Below are 18899 nucleotides of genomic sequence, written 5' to 3' on the forward strand. Positions count from 1 at the left end.
TTTGATATTGTTTGCCGGGCTTCCCATTGAAATTGAAAAGAGTGTTTGATCTATTCCACTCCTGGTTCTCGTTATCCGAGTTTATAATTCTGCCAAAAACAAGTCGGCAACCACTTGAGTTTGCGGATGGGAATTTCCTTCGGCCCATATATATACTCAGCCTCGACTTGTACGTCCAAGGCGCAATTGCGGTGTATGTCGGCTGCTTTTTTTTTTGATTCAATTGATTCGTGCCATATGCATGGGGAAGGCTTTGAACTTTCACGTCTTGGCCTACAAGTCTGCCTCGCTGTTCAATCAATGAACATTGGAGTTTGAGGATTACCCGCTGCGCAGTGGATGTACAACTCATCTCAGAAGATAACAGACATCCATCTTCAACCATCCATCCATCGCGGGATACTTCGGGATCTCTGTGACTTGCTGGACCATAAATACTATATCAACTATAACCTCAGCTGACATGACATGACGTTGGGTACATTAATTTGCAAACAGTGCATGTGGAAGCCTTAATTGCCTTCAAAACCCAAGCCAATATTCAGCATATTGAGCATCAATATTAAAATAAAATGTGTTTATTACATTACCACCTAAGAATATACCTAGTTTTCATGTGTATCTATTTCGTATTGTATTAATTAACTTCGGAAAGAGAGTCTAGTTCGCATTCTATATATAACGTCGAGTACATTTACAGCCGCCCGCGAACGAAAAAAATACAACGTCTAACATTGTGTTGTCTTGCCCCATTACATGTTACACGCAATAGAGTATCTACGGACTCGAGGCTAAATTTAAATATCTACCTTCATGAACGAGCTCACATCTTCACGAAAGGGATCCTAGAGATCTGAGGCACATACCCGGGACTATCACAGATCGGGCAAAGGATGTAGGCACAGGGACACCGACCCGTCGGATGGGGAGTTTGACCCCTCTGCGACCCGCAGTTGCTCGCCCCACTCCCCAAGTTTGGGCACAACGCGATGCTTTCCCCATACAAATTGTTAGCAATTCCAATCCTCAGTTCCCCTTCGCTTGGTCCCAACCTCATCCAACATTGCATCCTGACGGGAACCCAGCTGCATAACTCCCCAAACATCGGTCTAGACGCGGTGTGCCACTCCCTGATTCTATAACACTGAAATCATACAAAATGCCTGGAAGCCGCTGGATTGGATTTGGGCATTTTTCACCCTTCCAGTTATTTCTCCCAGAGTTCCCTACTAGCTACTGTCAGCTGGAACACCTTAGAGGGAAGCGGAACTGGCACATATAAGTAGCAGGATACCGCCTAGCTCTTCACAAAATATAATTCTGTAAGCTTCAACCTTTTCTTAATTTTTTTATTCTTTTATACTTCAAATTCCAAGCCTGTTGTTCTGTATCGAAGGCATCATAAGATATCTTCGCGCTTCATTTGACGGCACTATTTGCGGCTACATCAACACCAGGCCGCAAAGATGAGCCGTAAAACTACCATTAAGGCGGATCCCAGCCCGTTACTCAAAGGCAGCTCCCAAGACCAAGTCGAGCATATCGAAACACCACCCTCTCCACTTACAGAGTTGGGAACTACCCCTCCACGCGATACCCCTATGCCCTCGAACGATGATGATGTTATAATTATGGATACTAACAGCAGTTCATCGAAGGCTGCTATTGACAATAACATCGTGAATAACACCCTCGATACTAGCAAAGTCATGGATGAAGGTGCTAGGATCACCTTTAGCTCTAGTGGGCCCTCTAGAGGGGGTGAAGCTCTCCTCGGAGATACCATGCAGGTCGTTAAGAAATCATCAAGCATGGGATATGACATGCTAGGAGAGGACATGAGGGATATGGTTAATACCATAAACCAGCTGAGGATGAAGGGCGTGGAAGATTTGGGACTGCCGCTACCGGTAAGAACATGAATGAGTACTACAATAGCTGCATCAGGTTACAAATACTAAGTCGAACTTATAGAGAATTGCAGTCATCGGAAATCAAAGTGCGGGCAAATCATCATTGATTGAGGCTATCAGCGGAGTAAGTACAAAATGTACTGCAATAATACCGAACTATAAAGAATTTAAACTAATCAAAATATATTGCCTACTCTTAGATCCGAGTTCCACGATACGCAGGCACATGCACCCGCTGTCCCCTGGAGATTACTCTGACTGAGGATACTTCACCACTTGCACCTTGGAAGTGCAAGGTATCCTTACGTTTCCACAAAACGTATAACCCCAAGAAGAAAGGCGATCCATGGACGGAAGTACAGCACACACAGCACCCTTTCATGAGTATCGATGACCCAGAAAATGTTGAGGCTGTTATCATCAGAGCCCAACTGGCGATTTTGAATCCTTCCAGACATTGGGGTGATTTTACTAGCATGCCAGTCCAAATCGTTGGTAATACCGCGACAACCGAAGTACCATTCTCCCCGAATGTTATTTGTATGGAAATCACTGGCAACAATGTCCCCAATCTCAGCTTTATTGATTTACCTGGTATAATCCATGTAACAGAAAGAAAAGAGGAGGAGTACTTGATTAAATTAGTCAGAAATCTCGTGGAAGGTTATATAAAACAGGAGGATTGTCTAATCCTTCTAGCAATGACAATGAAAGGTACGTTCACACTTATTGAACGAGAGAACAGGACCCTGAGACTGACTCGTAACAAATAGATGACGCTGTCAACCAGTCAGCTGCTCAGATGGCTCGAAAGCTGGGGCCGAATCGCACGATTGGGGCTCTCACAAAACCAGATACCGTTCTTGGAGGAGAACATGACCAATGGATTAAGATCCTTCGCGGCCACGAACATCGTTTACCCCACGGCTACTTCGTTACTCGACAGCCATCTCAACAACAACTTCTGAGGCGAATCAGTCATGCCGAAGCTCGTCATCTCGAAGACGATTTCTTCAATGGCGAGGAACCCTGGAACACTGAATTGGCCGACTTGAGCGAACGGTATGTGAATTATAACCATGAATAAGACTGCCGGCCCACCAAGCTAATGTACTGATGTCACTAGTTTTGGAACTATCAATCTTCAAAAGTATCTATCAAAACAACTCGCCAACCTCATTCGCCAACGCCTCCCCGCCATCATCAGAAATGTCCAAAACCAAAGCGCACAGGTCCAGATGCAGCTTGAAAAGCTTCCTCCACCACCAGCTGATAGCTTGCGCCAAGTTTTGAGACACTCTCTAGAGAAGTACTTTTACCGACTCTCGGAAACGTTCGATGGCCGTGGCGACGATAATAAGTTTTCGTATGAATGGCGCAAGATCGCGGCCAGGCTCAAGGCGGACTTGATAGCACTCAGGCCGCGCGTTAATCCGGACGAAAATTCTCCTCGAAACCCAAATTCGCCGTTTACGCCCTCCGCCGCTAGAGCTAGCTCGGTTTCGTTTTACGGTAGCTTCTCTTCCGCGTCTTCTACTCCATCTAAGCGCAAACGCCCAGGTAGCCATGATGACCCACCAGATGGTTCTTCCTCGGATCCCTTTAATGCAGGTTCCAACGCTGGAGGACCTCCGCCTCGTAAGAAGGCTGCCGTCGAGCCACGCACCCCGTCAAAGAAGGTGATCTCTGTGGAAGAAGATGAAGTCCTTGAGACAAATTTAGCCCTTGATACACCTACGGAATCATCTCAATCCAAGGCCATGCATCTCCATGAAATTCATGAAATTCTCGAAGTCAGAGGGGCCACTGGAATCCCCGGAATCGTCGATCACAAGGCTGTCGAAACCCTTTCCAGAATGCACATCCGCCTGTGGGATAACTCTGTTAAGGCGTTTATAAGTGAATTTGATAGCCTTCTTTATAATCACACCCACACAACTTTTGCGAATATTTTCTCCCCTTATGAACTATCCCCACTATACTCACATATGAGCGGAATCATCGACGAGTTCCACGGAATCATGATGACCAAAATTCACAAATCGATTTCCAAATGCTTCCGTATCGAGGCCGAATGTATCTACACAATGCAAGATCGAGACTGGAACCGCGAGCATGCAACTTGGAAACAGGACAATGACCGCCGACGCAAACGAGCAGTTGAAGAACAGCTAGCTATCAAGCAACAACGTGCCCAGGAGCGCCACAACCAATCCGGTAGAAAAGGCAAAGTTGAAATAGTCGCACCCGATGGCCCTGATCCATACCAAAGGGAACTTGATACTTTTACTCATACTCAGGCCTATTTGGGTTTGGCCCGAAGAAGGTTTGGAGATACGGTCATGATGAGGATGATCAAGGGGATCTTCACAAAGTACACAGTCCAGGGAACATTTAGAGAGCATGTTGAGCAACAGTTGGGGCTCCGAGAATTGGGCGAGGATGAGCAGGAGAGGAAGTGCAGGGAACTTATGGTAGAAGACCCTGCGAAGGAGCGGATGAGGACTTCATTGGTGAGCAAGAAAGAGTTGTTAGACAAGGCTTGGATGGACTTGGAGCCATATCAAGCATTTGGGGGTGTTTAATTGCAATTAGAAATTTGAACACCGAGACAAAGTTGTCTCCATAAGTTGACTGTTTCTCTTTTTTATCTCTTTGGCTCAATTAATTTGAATGTAATATTTGTTTGAGGCTGTTTTGGTTTGGACACATGACGGAAAGTTTGACTGCAATTGCGCGACGGAGTTTTGGCCGGTTTCTCCTCGGGATTTATCCTTTTTAATATGCTCGGATACTTCAAAATATGTTATCTAGATTTAAAAATTGGGGTCATACTCGAATAGATCTTCTTTCCCTTAGAAATATTTGAAATAAGACATACCTGCACCTTGCAGCCTCCTCGGACTTTGAAGGTGGTGGGGTCTACTCCGTCATGACGCTAAAATGGGCCGCGGCTTGTTTGTCGTTCATGTCGCAACTTCAGTTCCCCGCAATTCGTTGCCGACAGCTGGTCAACTTTTAAGCTCGTAATCCCGTTCCGAGCTTAGCTTCACCAATTCGAGTGTATCTCGGTCCGGAGATTTCAAGGTAGTATATTTTATAGAAAGAGGAGTATTTCCTGGTTTTCCGTACTCAATTTTCAAGTCTCACTCGCCTGTACCAAAACTAGGGATACATTACATTGCATTGCATTGGCTTACGCACCTCTACCTACCTACCTTGATACACCCACCCACAAACCCGACAGCAGGAATAAGAAAGAAAAGATGGTTGTCGCCAGAGTCGCCACGACGGCTCGGAACAGGGCCCTGGGTCTTATGCGCACAATTAACCACACCAACAAGACATGTCCATGCCACGGGGATCCCTCACACCACCATTCCCACGAACACTCCCGTCATGCGACGAATATTCTGCGCAGGGGGCGTGGGTATGCTACTCCAGTTGACGCATCCCAGCAGAAGGTGGGTATATCCCGTCCAATAATATTATTTAGTACTGTTATTATACGGAGATGTTAATTTTGGGGGTATATCACTAGGAATATGCATTTGAAATGGCGGCAAGTAGTATCCGGTTCGGCCCCGGAGCTACCAAAGAAGTTGGCATGGACTTTGCAAATATGAAGGCGCAGAAGGTGTTAGTTATGACGGATAGTACTGTTGCGCAATTGACGCCGATGAAACAGGCTATTGAAGGGTTGGAGAGGGAAGGGGTTAAGTTTGATATTTTTGAGGATGTTATGGTCGAACCGAAGGATTATTCGTAAGAACTCCCAAGAGACTGGCAGTTTGAAAAACAGATGTTAACGTGTTATGGGCGGAACAAGGGTTAAAAAGGCCATTGAGTACGGAAGAAACTCTGGTGCGGACGCTATATTGGCAGTTGGTGGTGGGTCGGTTATGGATACTGCGAAGCTTGTGAATCTATATACAAGTTATCCGGATGCAGATTTCCTTGACTTCGTCAATGCGCCGCTGGGGAAAGGATTGCCTATTACTAAGGCATTGAAGCCGTTGATTTGTATTCCTACCACTGCCGGAACAGGTAGTGAAACGACAGGCACAGCTATTTTGTGAGTACACATATATTATTACTTTCGATAGTCTGCGACTGAACTAACGGATTCATGATAGTGACTTGACAGACGTCAAAGCCAAAACCGGGGTGGCTCACCGCTATCTTAAGCCCACCCTTGGCATTTGCGACCCTCTAAACACCAGAACCATGCCATCGGCCGTTCATGCTTCATCAGGTCTCGACGTCTTGTGTCACTCCCTCGAATCATGGACGGCAATCCCTTACAACGAACGTATCCCTCGTCCGACAAATCCCATCCTTCGACCAGCTTATCAAGGCGCCAACCCAATCTCCGACGTCTTTTCCTTCGAAGCCCTGAAAATGACAGTAAAATACCTTCCTCGTGTCGTAAAGGATCCCGAAGACACCGAGGCACAGAGCAATATGCTGCTCGCGGCTACTCTCGCAGGTGTAGGCTTCGGAAACGCAGGTGTACATCTTTGCCACGGAATGAGTTATCCACTGAGCGGTATGAATAAGGGTTATAAACACGCAGGATATCAAGTACCTCACCCTTTGATCCCCCATGGCGTTTCAGTCGCCGTAACTGCACCCGCAGTGTTCAGATTTACCGGTCCTACAAACCCACAACGACATCTCGCTGCTGCTGAGGTGTTTGGTGTAGATGTTAGTAATGCGAAGGAAGAGAGTGCGGGTGAGATATTGGGTGAAGCGCTGGCGAAGTTCTTGGTGGGATTGGGAGACCAACCAAGAGGGATCAAAGCACTTGGATATCAGAAGGAAGATATTGGAGCACTTGTCGAGGGAACCATGCCACAGCAGAGGGTCTTGGTTTTGGCACCGAATTTGAGAGGGGAGGAGCAGAGACAGAGGGAGATTTTGACGGGGTTGTTTGAAGATGCATTGGAGTACTAGGTCTGCAAAACTAAATACTTCTAACAGCAAAGAAAGAATATGGGCGGATCTAACCGATATAATGTAAAATATATACGAAAATGCATGATATCGTACCAGAGCATTCTGAATGTCGCATCGCAGATGTACATACTAACTATAGCTCAAAGTCGTGGGCTAAGCTAGCGGTTCTGGTGAACTGGTATCTCCGAGGCTTGAAGGCAATGCTAGTCTTGTACGTTAGTCTTGTATTTCAGGCTACGTACTATGGAACCAAAATCGGAGTTATCTCTTTATGTTCCCTTAGTTACGGGAACGAGACTATTAGTTATGTTCCCAGGCGTGTCTGAAAAGCTTTAAAAGTGCCTGGATTCGGTGATAACTGGGTACTAATCCAGTATCAAAGACAACAGAGGCTCTGCGTTGTGGTGTTGCAGAGTGCCGGGGCCGAGATTGCCAAACATGAGCTTGTCCACGTGACACAGGTGAACAAGTCTTTGATTCGACGCGACAAGCCGACGGAACTGCGATGATTCCTTGCCTTTCAACCTGCACTGGTCTTTAAAAGACCTATCGCATCGCGATTCCCTTCAGCATCAGCTTCAACATCAAATCACATAATCACCATACTCTCGTTAGCATCACCTGTCTTTTTGTCACTGTATAACAAACCTCAGACCGTCTTTGGCACCGTCTCTGGCGATCTCCAGCTATGGCTAGCGAACAGCGACGGCTGCTTGAGCAGCTGGTATGTCACTACTTCTCCCATCTAAATAAATTGCCTCCAAGCTTAGATTTGAATCTAATTCTTCTACACTAGATGGGTACATCCCGTACACCCTCTTCAACAAAATATACCGATCCAAGTGTTTGTCGTTCTTACCTTGTGGGGACCTGTCCTCATGACCTGTTCACCAATACCAAGCAAGACCTTGGTCCTTGCCCAAAGCTGCACTCCGAACCTCTAAAATCCGACTATGAGGCTGATAAAGCCAACGGAAAAGACCCAGGATACGAATGGGACTACGCTCGGGATCTACAAAAATACGTCGATGATTGCAATCGACGTATCGATGCCGCACAAAGGAGGTTGGAGAAGACTCCTGAGGAGATCATGAAGACCAACGAGCTCTTGAAGAGTATTCGAGATTTGACAGAAAGTATTCAATACGGATTGAAGGAGGTGGAAGTTTTGGGGGAGTCTGGCAGCGTTGGAGTAGCAATGGAGGAGTATTGCAAGATTAAAAAGATGAAATTTGATAAAGATGAGAAGGAGGTATGTTTTTTGAACTCTGTTACATGGTGGAAGAGAGATATACTGATGGAATGGTTGTGTAGAGGGAGCTCAAATCTCTATCAGATACATCGGGTCCATCGGGGCATCAGAAATTGCAAGTTTGTGATGTCTGCGGGGCCTATTTATCTCGTTTGGATAATGATAGACGACTCGCAGACCACTTTTACGGAAAGGTAGGCCCCGTTCCCGACACTGTCACAGTCTATTATTTCTAGTAGCCAGTGCTGACCAATACCTTTCATAGATGCATCTCGGATACGCCCAAATGAGAAATAAATTGAAGGAGCTCCAGGAGGTAACCGGCAATCGGAGGCCTCCACAATCCGAAAACGCGGCCAGAGGGCCAGGTGGTGAAGGTGGCTGGGGTGGTGATAGAGGTTACGGCGAATATGGCGGAGACCGACGAGATAGAAGGGGTGGTAGGGGTTATGGTGGACGCCGTGGCGGCCGTTATTAGAACTCACTCGGCCGCCCCGTCCACCAACCCTATGGAATTTATAGAGCCATTGAACGCTCACCATCGCCTGACCGCCCACCGCCACCCAAGCGTCCGCCGCCGCCTAAGCGCCCGCTACCGCCTAAGCGTTCACTGCCCTCTTCACCGTTCAAAAGCACACCGTCGCCCAAACCTCCAAAAACCCAAAGGGCTTTCGCCTATCGTTCAGATGAAAAGACCTCTTCAGCGCTACCATGGCGATGGCGATGACGATGACGATGGTCGTATTTACCAGGGCCCTAAGCAGTTTTCGAGGCCCTCTTCCAAAAATAAAAAGAAAAAGAAGATTGACACAATGGCACGCTTTTTTGACAGAGCAGGATAGGCCGACCACTTTATTTTGATTCCTACCCGTCCCCTCTTTTTCACTCCATTATCACTCCATGAAAACTTCTGTCGATGGGGAGGCGAGGGATCTGCGTTTATGTACTACTATTGATTTCATTTATTCTCTTCTTCTTCTTCCGAAGTCACAACCCCTACGACAAAAAGCTGCGTTATAGCCCTTTCATGATCATGTTGTTAGATAGATACCCCTGCCGCTTTAATGTCGTTGATTTATTACTACCATATTATATATTTTATGACATTGATTATGGTATGGACTATTGTCAATGGTGAAGAAACGTGCACGTGGCAGGTCTATTGGTATTCCATGACTTCATGCAGATGTTGCCTCTTTTATTTGAAAGGTACGAAAAGTAGATTGTTTTAAGAACATTGATTGATTTCGTGCGAGGGTCGCCAAAGGCGCATTGATTTCAAATACCACTTTGGTTTCTGTATTGTTGTTTCGGCTCGAGATCGTAGGTGTATATAAGCTTTCGCCAATGCTACTTTCGGCCGGATTCGGGTCTTGATTAAATTCAATTGGATATATATATCTATACACCTACTTACTTAGGTATATAGTACTTATATTTTAGATTAGGATTGGATTATCGATACAATGTCCCACCAAGCTTTTACAGACGACGAAATCATCGAGTACTATGAATACCACACTCAAAGCTCTGCTTCAAGCTTCGTATCAAAATGTTTGAACGACACATCTATACCCTCGAATACAAACAATCTTCGCAACGGAAGACTCGTTATACTCCCACCCCGTGCAATCATAAAATCAGGCCTTTACATCACCGATGAAGCCCAAAACCTCCAAAGCGCCTCGAGTATCCTTAGTAATACTTCGATCCTAAAAGTTCCAAAGCTATATAGAGCGTTTGAAAGACATGGAATGGGATATATGGTTATGGAGTATATTCCCGGAAGACATCTTCACATTGACGATGAAGAGGAGGTAGACTGGTTAGTTGGAAAAGTTGTAGAGGTTGTCAAGTACTTTTGGGGACTTGGTAAGGGAGATATTGTAGGAGCTGTTGGAGGGGGTAGGTGTAGAGGGTATTGGTGGAGTAGTGATTTTCCAAAGTTTGAAGATAAGAAGGGGTTGGAAGAGTGGTTTTTGGAGAGATTACAAACTCATGAAAAGCAGTATCTAAGAATAAATAGAGTAGATATGGTACTGTGTCATATGGATTTGGTTAGTAGGAATATATTGATAATCGAGGGTGAAGATAAAGAGAAAGAGGTAGTAGTGGTGGATTGGGAGAGTGCGGGGTGGTTTCCTAGGATGTTTGAAGTTGCGAGGTTGGAGATGGTGGTTAGTAGTCGACGGGGTCTACCAACTGTTTCAGGAGACAGCAATGTAATTTCAAGTGAGAAAGAAATGAAGTTTGAGAGGAAGTTATTAGAGAAGTTGAAGGGGATGTTGGATGCGGATGAGATAGAGATGATTGAGGGGGTTAGGAGGGCTTGGGAGGGGGTTTGATTGTATGTTCGTGTATTTACTAGTACGTATGCTTCTGCACGCCGAGAAGTTACTAAGTTTTAGGATTGGCTTGTCTCGTAAAATTACTTGATCTGATATTACAAGAAGAAATAATTGGAGAGATCTGTTAAACGTTTATGTAATACTCTTAGACATCCCTAGTTTATTGTACTAGATAGCAGTGTATGTACAGCCTGAAGTTTACGTATGCTCCGGTATCGCGATATATCCAACCGGGAGGAATGCATTGCATGCAGTTGCCACACATATTACTCCAAGTATCCGCACTAGAATACTAAACTTGAGCCTGGATACGAGCATCTCATGATCAGACTCACGCATCTGGACTAGTAAGGATAAGAAAATATGGTAGGTAGAGATGGTATTGTTACCCGGTGCGAGTCTGGTCTGAGTATGAAACTAAACATCTAAAGTTATAACTCGGAACGATCATGTCTAGGATTTGTCGCTTTTTCTTTCTTTTTTCCTTTTCTGACGCGGGTATCATATCGATATGTTGACCAAATTTGTTTCTCAGGGAAGTAAACGAACTTATCTGAGTTTTATAGTAGGTTCGAAACTCCTTCTCGAGGAAACTCGTCCTGTGTTCTAATGTTGGATTTCGAATATTAATCCACGATGCGAGTGTCCGACTTTCAGAGAATAACTCTGCGTTCAATTCCAACTTCGATACGAGAGAGGGATTCCAAAGAATCGCAATAATTTCCCAAACACAGATGTTATGTGGTTTGCTTGGTAATCAAATTCGAAGCCTCGAATTGTCGTGGCACGGTGATATATCAGAACGCGGGCGTCGTAAGCTTTGTTCTAAATTCCGCAGCTGCGCAACTCGATTATTATTATGCACACCGCGGATCGGAACAACTTCCCTAGCAAGAGATATAACATTTTAAGCACTTGGCTTGCAGTCGTAACGTAACGTTATAGCTAGAGCTAGCCATGGGAAACCGATTGATAAGTATAGTAATCGTATGGCGACTTGGGAACCACTATCAACCGGATCGAATTTCCAATTGGGTTTCTACATACCGCACTTCACCCGAACTCAAGCCTGCGATAGCTCAGAACGTTATCAAAAAAAGATGGATCCAAGCATAAACTTGTGATCCCGCACCCGCATAAGATCCCAGGCCTAAACAAAGCGTGGGGACGAATCCGGAATGATGATTGGATAATTGTTAAACACCGTTTGTCGCACAGCCTCAACAGCGCCAAGGCAGGTACATATGTCCCATCACTGTGAAACTGGCTGACGAATATTTGTCACGTCCAAAGACAAGTAATGCGAAGGATATCCCCCCTTCTATTCCTTAGTCTGGAACAATATTATAATTCCCAATAGAAGAGAAGAGAGAGATAGAGCTCTGTGGGCTGTCTTTTCTGTCGTACGTATTCGGGGCGAAAGGAAGGGGTTACGCGTTTGGCAGTGCCACGCCTGGTAGCCGGCACTGTGATAGAAATCACATATCTTTTACGGTTCTCGGATTCCTTTCTGACAGAAAACATTGCATTGCCCGCCCTGTGGTAATAATATTACCGTCTAGTGAGGCTCAAATTAGCATAGGCAGAAAGTATTCCCGTGGCCAACACAAAGTCCATGCATATGTTCAACAGACATCCACACATACCTGGTTTGACGTTCCTGGTCCCTGGATTAACCAAGTATATTGGTTACGAGGCAGTCATGACATGACATTTGGAGGAAGGCGGTGCCATTTTTAGTTTGCCTGATTGACAAAGAGTCAGTCAACAGTAGCGCCAACTGGAAACCGGCAACCAACTACCCAAGTAACTAAACGGGCAGTGGGTGGTAAGCGAGGCTGTGAAGAAGCTTGAAATACTTATTAAGCCTGTTTTCCAAGGATCGTGATCGGTTTTGTATTTAACTCTGGCATTGTACTATTTATCGTACGGGGTAGATTGCTATTGTATTGTATTGTAGTGTATTGTAAAGAAGACGTATTGAACGAAGCCAAAGCCAAGTGTCTTCGACCTCATCTGACAGCATCACAACCACAACCACAACCACCACCACCACCACCACCACCTCAGATACCCACAACAAACGTCATGAACCATCGACATCGACATCCCCGGCAACTTCCCAACTAAACTTTACAAGCCTCATCCGACCGTTCCGTCCTAGTACATATATAACCACCGTAGTATCTTCACTCTCGCTTACTTACCTACTTTTACGACTTCATATCATTCGTCTGTCGCTGTTCTAGAAGTCTAATCCTAGAAACGTAAACACCATGCCGGCCGACGAGGTACTTCCACGTACGTGCATTGTCTACTTCCACTTCCGCTTCGATCCCCATGTAAAGAGAAAAGAGCATGGCATGGCACAGTCGATGCCATGCATGTGCCGCGAGAATGCCATGAGAATGCCATGCTAACCCCACGTTCCTTCGTGGAATGTCGTCGCTTGCAGGCTTCCAGATCCGTCCTTCTGCTGATGGCAACCCGTACCACCAAACAATCCTCTTCTCCCACGACTACCGTCCTGCTGAGCCAGCTTATCTCAAGTCTCGCTCAAAACATCCAGATGAATATTCAATTGCTCTTCTAGATGCCTATATTCCAGATATAATATTCGCGCAGGTTGTAGCCAAGCCGACCATATCCACGCCTTCGCTTTCGCTTGACGAAATCCGTCGACAGAACAACGGCGGCTCTCCAAATCTACCGACAATTACTCTACCAACTTCCTTTACGATCCAACTTTACAATCCGGAATCTCAGGTTATAGTTCACCACAAATCTTCGAAATGGACCGGATCATACTGGGAGTTCACACTGCCACGCCGTTCGTTCCGCCAGCCAACCGGCTCTCGCCTTGACGCCGAATTAGCCCGAAACAACGCCCTCCCTCCGACTGATGTATCCACCTTCCGTTGGCGCAAAGACGGTGGTGTGGTTTCCAAAACGTCATTACGATGCACAATGCTTTCTCCGGCATCAAATTCGGGCGATAAAAATGCTAAGAAAAAGGGTGGTAGCGAACCCGACATAACTGTTGCGATTATGGACAAACTCAAGGACGTCACAATATACCAACCAAGTTTGCAGCGTGTAGATGTTGAAGATAAAAAGGGCTTGGAAGTTGCTTTACTATTGACCGCGACTGTTATCGCGGATATCTATTTCACACCACCAAGCACCAGTTTCAATGTTGGAATTCAGACGGCTGTCTCTCCCAATAATGGTCCAAACGTTAGGCCACAGAGACCTCTGCCAACTGCTGTCCCTACCCCGGTTGGATTTAGTGCCGATACTGGTAGGAGGAGAAGCAGCAGCATAAGTCCAATTACCGGCACTCCACCGACTTATACGCTTATAAAAACTCCAACACCACCAAACAATGCTCCGACTGTAGTCAATAACAACGTACTCCGCGACACAGCTACCCTACAGCGGCAACAGGCAATTGAGGACCGTCGCCGCCTCGAGGAAGAAAAGAAGCGTCAGAGAGAAGCCGCACTCGAAGAGAAGAGGATTCGTAAGATGTTAGAGAAGGAAGAGGCTGACAGACGTAAAGAGGAGGCGAGAGTGAATGCCGAGACTGAAAGATTGAAAAAACAATATGGTAGTGATGCAGCCGCTTGGGATCGACTGAGGAGAGATCAGGATAATTCACAAAATTATGGCTATTACGGCCATCAGAGGAACCAATCGGTACCTCAACCACCTAGCTCCTATAATCAGCGACCTCCGGTTATTGTGGAACCCACGAGTACTTCACCCAATCAACCAGCACCGAATGGTAGGAGGTGGAGTCAGCAACTGCCCCCACGACAGCCGTTATACCCAGTCCCAGAGTCTCAACAGGCGAGACCACCACAAAATGGTCAGCATTTGAGCCCTGACGGTCCACCGTCGAGCTTCCAACAACCACAGAAACAGCCCAAGAAGAAGTCCAGCGGATTCCTTGGCATTTTTGGTGGCGGGAATAGCTCCGGAAACGGGTTGGCGAAGAAGAAAAGCAGTTTCTTCTGATTTGTTGAATATAAACCGCATCCACTGGCATGGACACTAGCTCGTTTCGTTTCCTGGCTTTTATCAATGGGGAGTTTCTGTGACTTTTTTTTTTGGCTATCATTTAGTGTTGGGTATATTCACCCTTTCTTTATTCGCCTCATCCCTTCATTCTTTTCTCCATCGTTTTGGTGGATTACATACTTTTTTCAGCTCTGGGCCGGTACTTTCATGAGCCTGGCATTCCTTTGCATTATCGATTTTTGGTCGGGACATAGATCGGAGAACAGGCGTTTTCATCTCTTCAAATACTTCATTGCTGGCTGTTATAGTTATTTTCTCCCTACTTTTGCCCGGAAAACTGCTGCTCAGTTCATTTTACATACTTGCACGTACGCATCTGCTTTCTTTCTTGCGATGAAAATCTTTTCGCAGAGTTACTTATAACCAGAACGTGCGGAAGTCGTTTTTTTTTCTTTTCTTTTTTTCTACTTTAGATAGGTCTATAGTTAAAAGTGGATAGTATGAGTTTCACTATCAAGTTTATGTGTATCCAATACGAAGGAATTAGATTATCCTAAAATAAATAAGCTAAGGAATATAGAATAGCATGCTCGATATAAATTTCTTCCACTCCTAGAGGGTAGACTTTATTTTTGACTTTTCTCAATATGAGCCTATCTTCGGAATCGTTAAGGTGCTATTCAATTGCAAGACTAGCAGCTAGCTAGTGGTATTCAGATTTGCTGTTACATTAGCCACAGATAATGTAGACGCAGCAGGCTTATGTCTTCAGGGGGGTTTAACCATAGCCACCGGGTCTACATTATAAGATGGTAATTGACTGCCTGGGCAGGCAAACGCCGAGTAGGGACCGCAAGTTTGATATTTGGCTAAATCAACCACCTACGGCTATACTTGGTCTAGTTCCAAGACGTTACTGAGCACACCAAAAGGCTATACTATATCTTTCGTCTTGAGAATCTTAGGGTTTCTCAGTCGAGAAATAAACTAATATGACAAAGAAGGAATATGCAGCAGATCTCGTTATGCAGCCGCTGTTTTAATACAAGACTACACTAAGTTATGAGAGCTTATAAGTTAGAGGCCAAGATGCTAGCACGGTAATTCAGCATTTAGATACTAACATACGGTCTCCTTCGAATTCCTTCTTTTAGTTTTCTTTTTAGTTTAGCGGCCAGTCTAGTTGTTTTTACCTTAAATTGCTTTTGAGACCCGTAATATACCCGACTGGACTAGCTAGTAATTAAGTTAAACTCGCACCCGTCTTACCTCCAGGCCAGCATACGCCGAGGCCTAAGCTTCCAATATTTTTACAAACTACCTACACATCCATACTAGTAACGTTATTCGTATTCGATATCATGATACAGCCAAAGTTTCTCTCGCTTAATGTTTAACCTCGAATCTAGACTCTTTTCACCATATGACCATGGTCACGGCACTTAAAACGGTGCAAAGGCTCTGGACAATACATTCATATCTGTAACTCTGAAAGCAACGCTATGCATATGGCCGGGCACCAGTATCTATCGCTCTTCCCTCCCGTTGTTGTCTCGCCATTTGAATGTTTCGTGTTGGAGCTGTTGTAAAATTGGTGTAACACCAGATTCCCAGCCACACTTGAAGTAGCGCCACATCTCAGGAGTATTATGTCATCTACAATAGCAGTATTCGAGGTCTCAATTTCAAGATCCCTCCGATCAACTCTGAAAGGAATAAATTTAAACACTTGAAACGTCTAGGTCTCTGACGACAAGCAAGGCAATTGAGTAACTGGCTTTGGGATACAGATTGGCAACATATATGGAAAAGTTAGTGGCTTGATTTCCGCTTGGCAGTATCGATACCGCTACGTTTCGAATGTTTCCTATGCCTAATATTAATCAGAGAATAGTTTAGCACTCAACAAGCTTTTCAAAATCTCAAGTTTGCACGATAAACTCTTGCATCGGGGAGCATGCAGGGGGCCACATGAAGTTTAGCCCCATCCCCAAATGGAAAACACCGACGCCCGTTGGCATGCACCCTAACGAATATAGCCAATAGCCTTGTGTCGGGAAAAAAATCCAACAAGCTTTTACAATCGATGAATGTTCGCATTAGGCAAGCTACGGCTGAAGATTGCAGAGCCGCAGCCTTCCCCATATCTTATCCACCAAAAACCCCAATGGGAGACGCAAAGAAGTGTCATAATGGACCCACTTTCCCTCAGCTCAAAATCGGGATTTGGAAGACTTGGTGGTGGTCTGCAAGGGATCTACGCGAGGCGGTAAGAGTCCCAAAAGCCAAGTTCGAAATCAAGTCACTTTAAGCCTTCTCTGATTGGCTCACCCTCATCCAGCTCTTTTTTGTGGCTTTTTTCTTCTTCTATTTTTCTTCGTTCTTCCCTGCTTCCCTCCTCTTTCTTTGGGCACGAGTTGGGGGTTCGAACGTCTTGATAGTTGGATATATGCAAGTTCTAGCTTGGCTGGGCGCGGGGCGACGAACGCAGATGCTAGATGTTTTGACGGCTTGCAGTCTTTCTCGTGACGCAGATTTCTGCAGATTGACTCCATGGGCAGCCTAAACTTCATATCCGCGGGGCGGGGAAAGTTGGTGTTTCCTTATTTATTGAATTGCAATATTGACCGCCGCATCCCGATAAAGCAATATATGATGTTAGATTCACCTTGAGGCTCTTACAAGCGCTATTCTATAAATTGGCCCCCCATCCGCCATCCATGTGCCGTCTGATCTGACCTTTGCGGCCAAAACGAACTATTCAGTCTTTCTTACCGTCTTTTAAATAAGAGGTTCCCCGAGATAGGATGTTACGCCTTGTCAATTAATTGTGGCTACGAAAATATACATAGATAGCAGAAGATCTAGCTAGCACCGAAAGGTTCCAACAATTACAACCTTTTCAGATTCACCGTATAACAATAAATCTTTAGCAAAACTAGAGATCCTGAAAACATATACAGGTGTGGATTATCCACCTTGAAGTTCGGTCAAGCCCTACTATTATACCAGAGAGACACTTCCTATCTTCACAGTTTATAACGACAATACTTCCGCGATATATAATCCCCTTTATACGCTCTTCTTTGTGGCCCCGAGGTGTAATACCAGTTTATACGAACATACTTTCGCCAATATGTCGTCCTCACGTCTCCTCATCCTTGCCGCCCTTCTCACAAATATACAAATGATAGGCGCGCAGAAGCCCATCGTACAGACAATCACAAATCTCGATGCATATACCGCTGGTCGCGGCTGCATGCGCGACTGCCTATACAACATCGCCGGTCGCAATGGTTGCGATAATACGAACGAATGTATTTGTCGTATCGATCTCCAGCCTGCGCTCACATCTTATCTCTCTACTTGTATATCCAATAGCTGCGCCGGTTATACGAGAGACGTGAATAGTGGAGTCAGTATCTATCAAAGCTACTGCTCGGATAAAGCCGACGCCCCTGAGCCAGTGGTCACTCCTGTCGCCACTGAAGAAGTTGTCGAAACCACAATCATCAAGCGAATAACAGTTGAAGCTACCGCAACCGCAACTGAAACAAATTTTGCAACCGAAACCGTCAATAATCTCGCAACGATTACACGGACTTCTTTTACCACGCAAGTCGTAAACGGTGTCACCACACTCACGAGCTTCACGGGGACGACGACGGTCAGAGTTCCAAGCAGCCTTACACAGATTGAATACCAGACATTTACGGCAGTGTTCAATAATACCGATAGCCTAAGGCAGACCTTAGATATGTGGGGAATTGGAAGTGAGAAGGGCTTGAATATGCAAGGGAAGGTGGCTGTAGGGCTGGGTGTTGGAATGGGAGTTTTCCTTGTGGCATTTTTGGTGACTTTGTGCTGTTGTTTGAGCCGGCGCAGTGAACTGATGAAAAGGAATAGAGCTCCTGGGACGGGCGGAAATGCTGGATGGCCGGATGATACGACGGCACCGAAATACTAAATAAATATGATGGCTGCAATGCATATGTCAATCGGGGAATCGGGGGAAGAGGCACGTGGATAGTCGACTAGACCTGATTAGTTTTGACTCTAGCTTTTTCAAGTCTTTATTGATATTACTCTCCATTATTTCCTAAAGATAATACTAAAGACAAGAACTTATATAGCGGAAATGCAAGTTTTTTTCCCTTTTGATGTCTTGGTTCTAGTACATGCCACGATCGTTCTCCAGTATTCATAGTCAGCTAACCCTTTAAATTTTTCGAAGTGCTCCTTAACAATGGGAGAAGGCTAGCATGCGGCGTATCACCGCGCGCGAGAAGTACGATGCATGTAGTGTCCAATCCGTAATATAATATGATTCAGTTAATTGATTAATCTTAACCCGCCCAGCCTCAAAAACTAGTTGCAGACCTCACAAAAGCATCTTGGAATAAC

General features: G+C 45.3%; 7 protein-coding genes across 7 annotated transcripts; all 7 read left to right on the plus strand.

The window, feature by feature from the left end:
* Positions 1-1466: 1466 nt before the first annotated feature.
* On the plus strand, positions 1467-4498 carry AOL_s00210g344 (uncharacterized protein; the record flags this gene model as incomplete). Its single annotated transcript, XM_011129145.1, has 5 exons — positions 1467-1910; positions 1975-2037; positions 2114-2627; positions 2687-2975; positions 3040-4498. 5 exons carry the CDS (start codon positions 1467-1469, stop codon positions 4496-4498), a joined length of 2769 nt encoding a protein of 922 aa, XP_011127447.1.
* A 681-nt stretch (positions 4499-5179) lies between these two features.
* AOL_s00210g345 (uncharacterized protein) lies at positions 5180-6869 on the plus strand (the record flags this gene model as incomplete). Its single annotated transcript, XM_011129146.1, has 4 exons — positions 5180-5377; positions 5455-5678; positions 5743-5988; positions 6050-6869. The coding sequence occupies 4 exons, from the start codon at positions 5180-5182 to the stop codon at positions 6867-6869; spliced, it is 1488 nt and encodes a 495-aa protein (XP_011127448.1).
* Positions 6870-7560: 691 nt separating this feature from the next.
* On the plus strand, positions 7561-8602 carry AOL_s00210g346 (uncharacterized protein; the record flags this gene model as incomplete). The annotated part of the gene is made up of 4 exons (XM_011129147.1): positions 7561-7596; positions 7669-8124; positions 8187-8318; positions 8390-8602. 4 exons carry the CDS (start codon positions 7561-7563, stop codon positions 8600-8602), a joined length of 837 nt encoding a protein of 278 aa, XP_011127449.1.
* A 31-nt stretch (positions 8603-8633) lies between these two features.
* Positions 8634-8966, plus strand: AOL_s00210g347 (uncharacterized protein; the record flags this gene model as incomplete). Its single annotated transcript, XM_011129148.1, has 1 exon — positions 8634-8966. One exon carries the CDS (start codon positions 8634-8636, stop codon positions 8964-8966), a length of 333 nt encoding a protein of 110 aa, XP_011127450.1.
* Positions 8967-9590: 624 nt separating this feature from the next.
* AOL_s00210g348 (uncharacterized protein) lies at positions 9591-10469 on the plus strand (the record flags this gene model as incomplete). The annotated part of the gene is made up of 1 exon (XM_011129149.1): positions 9591-10469. The coding sequence occupies one exon, from the start codon at positions 9591-9593 to the stop codon at positions 10467-10469; it is 879 nt and encodes a 292-aa protein (XP_011127451.1).
* Positions 10470-12911: 2442 nt separating this feature from the next.
* Positions 12912-14492, plus strand: AOL_s00210g349 (uncharacterized protein; the record flags this gene model as incomplete). The annotated part of the gene is made up of 1 exon (XM_011129150.1): positions 12912-14492. The coding sequence occupies one exon, from the start codon at positions 12912-12914 to the stop codon at positions 14490-14492; it is 1581 nt and encodes a 526-aa protein (XP_011127452.1).
* Positions 14493-17631: 3139 nt separating this feature from the next.
* Positions 17632-18462, plus strand: AOL_s00210g350 (uncharacterized protein; the record flags this gene model as incomplete). The annotated part of the gene is made up of 1 exon (XM_011129151.1): positions 17632-18462. The coding sequence occupies one exon, from the start codon at positions 17632-17634 to the stop codon at positions 18460-18462; it is 831 nt and encodes a 276-aa protein (XP_011127453.1).
* Between the last annotated feature and the right edge of the window lie 437 nt (positions 18463-18899).

The sequence above is a fragment of the Orbilia oligospora genome, assembly GCF_000225545.1.
Source record: "Orbilia oligospora ATCC 24927 unplaced genomic scaffold scaffold00210, whole genome shotgun sequence".
In the NCBI taxonomy this organism is placed as follows: domain Eukaryota; kingdom Fungi; phylum Ascomycota; class Orbiliomycetes; order Orbiliales; family Orbiliaceae; genus Orbilia; species Orbilia oligospora.